General features: G+C 33.7%; 1 protein-coding gene across 4 annotated transcripts; it reads right to left on the bottom strand.

The window, feature by feature from the left end:
* Positions 1 to 408: 408 nt before the first annotated feature.
* On the bottom strand, positions 409 to 7,683 carry LOC127253058 (SWR1 complex subunit 2). Of its 4 annotated transcripts, XR_007839194.1 has the most exons (13): positions 7,446 to 7,682; positions 7,293 to 7,362; positions 6,584 to 6,655; positions 6,458 to 6,501; positions 6,108 to 6,375; positions 5,213 to 5,288; positions 4,993 to 5,112; positions 4,798 to 4,866; positions 3,789 to 3,831; positions 3,101 to 3,166; positions 1,729 to 1,957; positions 826 to 952; positions 409 to 666 (listed from the first exon to the last, which is right to left on the bottom strand). XR_007839194.1 is itself a non-coding variant. In XM_051277479.1 (12 exons), exons 1-11 carry the CDS (start codon positions 7,517 to 7,519, stop codon positions 1,756 to 1,758), a joined length of 1,104 nt encoding a protein of 367 aa, XP_051133436.1. In that variant the 5' UTR covers positions 7,520 to 7,683; the 3' UTR covers positions 409 to 666; positions 1,729 to 1,755. The 4 variants fall into 4 exon arrangements, 3 of the variants coding, with proteins under 3 accessions (XP_051133436.1, XP_051133434.1, XP_051133435.1); XM_051277479.1 differs by lacking the exon at positions 826 to 952 and having other exon boundaries at positions 7,446 to 7,683; XM_051277477.1 differs by lacking the exon at positions 409 to 666 and having other exon boundaries at positions 732 to 952.
* Positions 7,684 to 8,113: the final 430 nt, after the last annotated feature.

Here is an 8,113-nt window from a genome sequence, read left to right as displayed (position 1 = left end):
GAATGTGCTCTTCAAGCCATGTTTGACTGACAAGACAACATCGACAATCTGAATCCATGATTTCACCATCACGAGTTTACAGACACTATCGGACCATCTCTTATGAGACTTGGGTTTGTTTGTTTGTAGGTTTTAGTTTTTAGGTTTGAATTTTTTAATAGTAAAAAGTTGAATTTGAATAGTTGTTTGATGTTATATTTTAAATGTAAAATAAATTTGTAGTATAATATAAAAAATAATAATAATAATTATTTGATGTGATATTTTTTAAAGAAGAAAAAAAAATTGGATAGTAAAAACCTGGTAAAACCCACAAAAGAAACACTAACTTTTGTGTTTTGCTTTCTTTGGTGATTAGAGACATGCTTTCACCTATGCATATATATATATAGGTATGTATGTTTTATTTTTTGGTAATCAACAATAGCTGTTGCATTGAACGAATTGAATCCATCAGTTAATTTACAGCATAAGCTATCTATCTAATAAGGCAACATCCAAATTCCATGAGTAAAAATATAAATAATGTAGCACAAGAGAAGCAATAGTACTATTTATTTGCACATTGAGATGTGATCAATAATGCCTCAATAGAGTGAATTGTAAGTGAAGCAAGCGGCTACAATCGATCGAGCTACAGAGCTCATTCTCTGATATCCAGCCGGCCTGATCGTGCAATCCCGGAACATTCAAAATAGTAAAGTCAAACAATGTACAAGCATAAACCACCATAAAGGAACACATGAAATTTTTTTGAGTAACATAGAAAACAAGTCAACAATGTTAAGAGGAGGCATCAATATATTCAGCAGCAACAAAACTTACCCATCATTTTGATTGTGAAGCTGAAAGTGATAATAGTAATAAATAATCTTTCTTTGAGCTCAAGATTTCTTGACAACTGTCAATGTTAAACATTACCCAAATTCTATGGACCTATATGCTTCCAAACCTGCATTATGGCAATATTAGTAAACTACTATCTAATTTAATGAATGAAAAGATTTTGAACTTCAATGTTACTTGAACTAATAATGAAAATAAATAAATAATTGTGAATGTCACTAAAAGGAATTTTTTTTGAGTAATTTTGAGGATTCACATGAAATTGATCTTATCTAACATATAAGAGAGATTGTCAAAAAACAAAAAAATACATCATATGGAATATATATATATATATATAAACACACATACATACAAATAAGACATTGAGATAGTTATGATTATATATTAACTAAGAAACATACAAAACTATGAGCTTGCGATAACACATTAAAAGAATTGTATACGCTTGTTTTAGAAGGAAAATGGTACATAGGAAATATCCGATAGATGACCCGAGATCAAGAGGATATAGGATCACAATCAACCTACAAGATCAGAATGCCCAAAGGCACCACAATTCACACACAAGTCTGCCAATCTATTGTATTCAATAGTATACACATGATTAGAATGTGTGTGCTAGCAAAAAAAAAAAAAAAAAGTTATATACAGTTGTGCATGTGTTTCTGTTGTAAAGATAGGGAAACAGAAATAACCTACAATGGATGTTCAACATGTTTTAAATGAAAAATAAGTTAGTCTGAGTGTATAAAGAAATTCTTAAATTTTAAGCTAAACTGTACAAGATGCATGTGCCTAATGGTTTCTTAAATTGAAACATGGAATGTTTCAAGACTTCATCACACATATATGCTCCAGAAACTATATATAATATCTGACCTGATAAAGGTGTGAGCAGAGCTAGAGTTAGTCAGAATCATCTACTTCCTCTTCAGAGTCTGGCATTCGCCGGAAACGAGCAAAAGGCCGAATGTAAGATGTTTCCTTGTCTCGCGGAATCACTGATCTCTTTCTCTTACGAGAGAATCCTATCTCAAAAGTTGGATCCGACAAAAGCTCCATGTTGCTTTTCTGCATATACGCACTACTCTTACTCTCTAAATCACACCTGCACAATTAGCATTGGTACAGAGTTTACGTAGCTACGAAAATGACATACACTAGGAATGTAAGATTCCTTTGAATACTAAGTAGACAGAAAAAGTGCTAATTCATAGAGTAGACAAATTGAATGACTAAAGCTAAAATTATATGAATTCGGGCATCCTCAATTTAATGGCTTTAGCCTGTTCCACAAATGAATGCATAATTCATTAGTCATTTAACAATTCCAGCGTCAAGATTCGGTCATTTACACTTTTAAAGCATATATCACTCTCTTAAATGAAATCCCAGTTAAGGAAAATGAAGAGGACATAAAATAAAAGGTTGCCAAAGAAATTATATAGGAACACTAGCAATATAATCATTAGTGGCCAAACATGTAAAACAGTGGGATTCAAGTTAAAAGCAATATCAACATGGACCAAATATTGCAACCATTTACATAGGAGGGTGAAAATAGTGTAATGTGGGGTGCAACATGCTAGATTAACAACTATTTAATGTACCTTAATAACAACCCCCATCATGTGTGGTGGGAAGGTTGAATGCATATTGAGAGGCCATGGAATAGAGAAAAAATGCATCAATATGCATTTCGTTATAAGTTACATCAATGTTCCCTCCCTTTACCTATACAAAATTTCCAAGACTTTCGAGGTGCACCCCTACATATTTAATATATTTGTCAGGTTGGGTCAGGTCTAGGGTCCAGAAACTTTAGTTGATACCCATTCATACCCAACCGATATCCCAACAATTGGACCCTATCTCAAGTAAACGAGTCAAGTAATGAGTACATGCATACCCATTGCTATCTCTACTAGAAACAAAAGAAGCCGATGACAAAGGAAGCTGCAACAATTAAATTAGTAAAAAGGTTCAAATACCTCATGATTTAACAGGATACAATAAAAATAAGGACAAAATTGGATGGAGGCACACTGCCAACTTAATTATCGATTTTAGAAGTTAGAAGTATGTTCTCGGCATCATATATAGATACAGATAATATCTAACAGCTATACAAATTCAGGTACCAGAACCATGAAGTTAGAATAGTTGGATGGTATTTTTGGCAATTTGCTCTTTTAATTAATATGTTTCTTCAACGTGTTCAACAATATGCACAAAAAATACTCCCTTTTACCTCTCACGGATGATTTTGAAAGCTTCTTTTGTTGCGTAAGGTAAACCAGTCTTTGGATCGCGGTACCTGCATTTTGCAACAGAGCAATACATAGCATTCTTTAGAAGTTGAAGTATCACATCCAGTAACCATTATCCATTCAAAGCATCATATCTAACAACTACCTCAAAAACAGCAAAGCCAAAAAGCATACAAAACACACACACTCGCAAGTTAACACACTGAATTCTAAGAACTGTTTAATCATTGAGCCCACTTGAAATTCAAAAAACCTATGTACATTGCGCACACACTATAATTAGTTGCACCACCTGTAATACGATCATTATACAATATTAATTGTGTAGTAAAACATAAATGTTATGTAATGCTATATTAATAACAATTTTATTTTATTCTTTTGTGTGTTTTTCACCTACCAAACCACTATCCAAACAAATCCTTCAATTTCTGGTATGTTTCACTTAGGAGTGCAAGCAGAATTCCAATAGCCAGGTTCGCACACAATGGTTAATGAATGCAAAGATTTAACACATGCAGGATGTGGTTAAACTGGAAAAAAGACTTGTTTACAATCTGAAATATTGAAAATGAAAAGTAAAGTGCACAAAAATCCCCCAAGACTTGTTATATCTGACAAAATATTATGCAACCATAACAGTTCGGGATGATACTTGGTGAATCTTACATTGCAGGAAGCCCAGTAACAGCACATACTGCCTTCTTTGGATCTGGAAAACATGGATTTGTACAACAAGTCAATAATCAGAAGCAGAATAATGATATTTAGGTGCACTCAGCAGTTTGGGTGTGACCATAACACAATGATAGCAATTTTGGCTTGAAAATCAGGGGACATCACCTTCAAAACATCATTCCAATGTTTTCGAGACAGATAAGTGTAACCTCAATAGCTAACTGAAGCTTACAAAGAACTTTGCAGTTTTCAAGATATTAACATTGACACATTTGAGGAAGAATAAGTGAAATTGACAGGGTGAAAACTAAACTCCAGAACTCATTATCCAAATGGAATGTCTATACTTCCCATTCCAGAGACAGTCTCTCTCTATTTGCAGATACATATATTATATTTTGACTAGAGGTCAGATGGCCTTAGGAGGTTATAGATCTATCTCGCCAAATTGGTAAACATTAGAAGATAGAACTTCATTCGAAGATTATCATGATTAAAGAAAAAATATATATGGAAAAGAAATGATAATAAAAATCAAATTCATGAAGCAATGCTTCTCTCTCCTCTACAAGTGAAATATATGAGGTTGAAGGCTTGAGCAGAACCAATTGTTATCAATCACATTGAAATTCCAAGAACAAATGCATCGGATGAGAAATCAGATTAATGTATCCAATAATTTGTGGCTATCAGTTACTTGGTTCCCATATAGCAGAAACGTGAATAGGATTGCACTTGTTTCATATGAATCCAAATTTATGATTACTAAAATCGCCAACACTGTGCTCTGAAATAAATAAAATATCTCAATCCTAGTCACCAAGAAATGCAGTGATTACTGTGGAATGCATATCCAGCTATATTTACGGGAATCTCTAACTTTTTCCAATGACCGATCAAATGACCATGAATCTATGAACAATGTTGTCACTAGGTAGGCAGCCTCATTATATATACCAAATCCTATAAATGTGGCAAAGATACAAAATAGATAGCTTACATGGGGTAGAAGTTGTTGAGAGCTCTGATCCAAAGGAAGACCCATTAATGAATTCTATATACGAGTAACCTGCAACAAACATTTTGATTCAATTTCATCAAGTGGAATAATAGATAGTTAAGCTTAGAAATCAATGACAATACTTTATCAGTATATCCAACAAGGATGGAACTAGAAGAGAATACAAAAACTTGCCATCTTTGGAAAGATATCGTATTTGTGGACCACTGTAAACTGCTTTATGAACAGTAGCTCTTTTTTTAACTTCTTCCTCTCTTGCTAATACCCTTTCCAAGTTTCTCAAATTCATTACCTCTGCAGCACATTTTATGTCAGAGAGCATCTTCACTTGCAATACATTACAGGAAAAAAAAAAAAAAAAGGCCTCATACAACAATCTTATTATACAAAGCACCTGTTTGTGCTGCTTCTAGAAGCATCTCCTCTTGGGTCATCCTTTTCTCCTCACCTTCCTTTTTCTTTTTTACAGGCTAAAAAGTAAGAAGATAACCATTAATAGAACATTATTGTGCAAAAAAATGTACAATTTGAAAAGGATCATTCTTAAACTTGTATTCCAAAATCTCTTAAACAAGACATAACCAATATGGATCATTCCCATTAACAATTCCAGTTTCATTACATCACCTTACCCCTGATTCAAAAAGCTCAGTTCCACGCAAGGTGATCAACCACCTATGATGGTGTTCTTTCTAAAGCTTAGTAAGGTAGAATACAAGTAATTTACTATGCAAGGCAAGCTTATTTTTGCCAAAAAATGAAAAAACTAAGCTATCTTAATTGAGAGAGAGTGATAACCTTACTAGTAACTAGCCTAAGATCAAACTGAAATCTGGATTGTACTCTAGCCTGCTTCATCATTGAGTGAATGTATGGCTTCCAAACTATATTTAAAATAAGACGAAATGAAGCTTAAATCTACCAAAATTCTTATAACAATATTGAGAAAAATTTTATGGTGACTTTAGAATCTCACTCAATCAATGAACAAACAAACCGAAACAATGGCTTCCAAAAGCCTTCTCTGGCATGTATGTCTACTAATAATTTTGGGTTTCCCGGACCACTCAAAAACCTACGATCTTTCTATTTCCGTTATCATCTTGACTATGCCGAGGTTGATATTCATCAGAATGTGTCCGTGAAAGAATTTCGAAGATGCAACATTGCAATTAAAACACTTGACAAACTCTATCAAAGTAAATCTTGATGTTCTAACTGACTATATTTAGTAAAAATGGGTATGCGATGTTTCCTTGTTAGCAATGCATAATGGTAATTATCAGTACCTTTATTGTAGTTTGTAATGCTGCACGGATTGCATCCCTTTCAGCTTGCCTAATAACCACAGAGGTTCTTGTAGATTTTCTTACAACTTTCTCCGCCTCTGCATCATCAGGGGCATCATCATGATGTTCTGAAGGAGTCAACTGATCCGAAGTTTTCTCATCTTTAGAAGAATTTTCTGACTTTGAAACCACCTTCTCTTTCTTCTTCTTGTTACTCTTCTTTGGGGGTTGCTTTCCAGGAAATATTAGTTTCTTTTTAGTCCTTGTCCTGTTCCAGAGCATGAAAGAAATGTATAAGAAAGCCCAACATCAGAAAACATAATCTTCTACTGATGAAGAGAAAATCAAACCTCTCATCTGGTTCGTTTTCCGCTTCTTCATCTGCCTCGGGCTCCTGACAGCATGATGCAGCCATTTGTGTGTAAGATAAATAATGAAGAATAGAAAAATGAAGAAAATTAAAACATAAAACTTACATCTTCATCAAAGTCACTATCAAAAACATCAGCAACCTCTCCTTCCTCCTCGTATTCTACATCATTCTCTTCCTGAAAATGTGCATGAGTGACATAATTCAGTCTTCCAAACAACAAACAGATTAGACAAACATATGTAAGTGCAAAGTACATAGAAGTTAATGATTGACATTGTTTGCCACAATCCACACTCACATACATTAAAAGGTCCATCAAATTAAGTACATACTGAACCATCAACCTTTACATAAAAAAGAAATACTAAGAATGAATTTCAATATTAGGACTACATAACAAGCCAACACCTTTTGCATAAATCTCCCTTTTCTTATGGCAGAAAACATGAAATTTTATCATTCCAATCATGTACACTTCTTTACCGATCTTTGGCATAGTTTCTACATGATTCTTATAAGTATCTCTATGAGGCCCATGCCACACATACATGGTGTCTTCAAACTTTCAAGAAAGTCTTAATTGCATGAACCTGATTACAAAATTCTAAGCAGATGGCAAAATTACATTTTTTTGTTTCACCAAAAAACAGTTCATTCATATTTTAGCCATATAAAAGATCATCTGCATTAGAGACCAAATTTTAGTAATTTCCCTCCTACAATATTCAGGATGACAAACATGGTAGGTATTTTTATGTTGCATCAAGAAAGAGAAGAGAAGCATCTTGAAGATAAAACAAAACAAATGCTACCTCTTTTAAAGCTTCTTGGTTCCAAAAGTTGTTGTCTTCTTCAATCTCCTCGTCCAGCAGTTTTGTCATTCTATCACAATATTGCAGTTTAAATTAGAACCAAATAATAACATTTGTTGACTCCATATGATACAAATACAGCCACATACATACCGTTTTCCCCTCGTAGCTCGAGAGGTACGATCGAGGAACACTTGCAATTGAGCCTCTTCATCTTGGGGCTCCATTGATTACCGAATCGACCCGATTAATAAACCCGTGTGCTGAGATCCCAATCCAGAGCGAACCGCACGAAGAAGAGAGGAAGGGGAAGATAAGAGAAAGAAGTAGATGAGAGGAGTGAGGAGATTCGTGAACGACCAAGAGACGAGAAGAAGAAGAAGGACCGAATGAGAAAGAAATAGTTGTAATAGAAGAACGGAACGAAAAGAAAGACTAACCCGGTCCGCCGGTTTCAAACCGGAACCTTATCGAACCGGTTCCTAAAATTTCCAATCCCTAAACCGGTGGGTCAGCGTTTTATAAGTCAGTATCTCACGATAACTTTACATTTTACTTCTTTTCTTTTTTATATTAATCTTTTAATTATAACATTTATTTTTTTATTAATATTAATTATTATATAATATAAAGATAAAAATATTTTATTAATAATACAAATATAATAATATTTTTATAATAAATAATATAAATATAAAAAACTATCAATTTATCATAATATAAACAATTTCAATCAATTTTAGTTCTACGGTTCAAAAGCTAACAGAAATCGCTAACGTGGATGTAACGGGGTTGACGTGGCAGTTAACACGGAAACATCA

This window comes from Andrographis paniculata, unplaced genomic scaffold (assembly GCF_009805555.1).
Source record: "Andrographis paniculata isolate CXL003 unplaced genomic scaffold, ASM980555v1 Contig49END, whole genome shotgun sequence".
Lineage (NCBI taxonomy): Eukaryota > Viridiplantae > Streptophyta > Magnoliopsida > Lamiales > Acanthaceae > Andrographis > Andrographis paniculata.
This window is presented reverse-complemented; position numbering and strand designations above follow the sequence as displayed.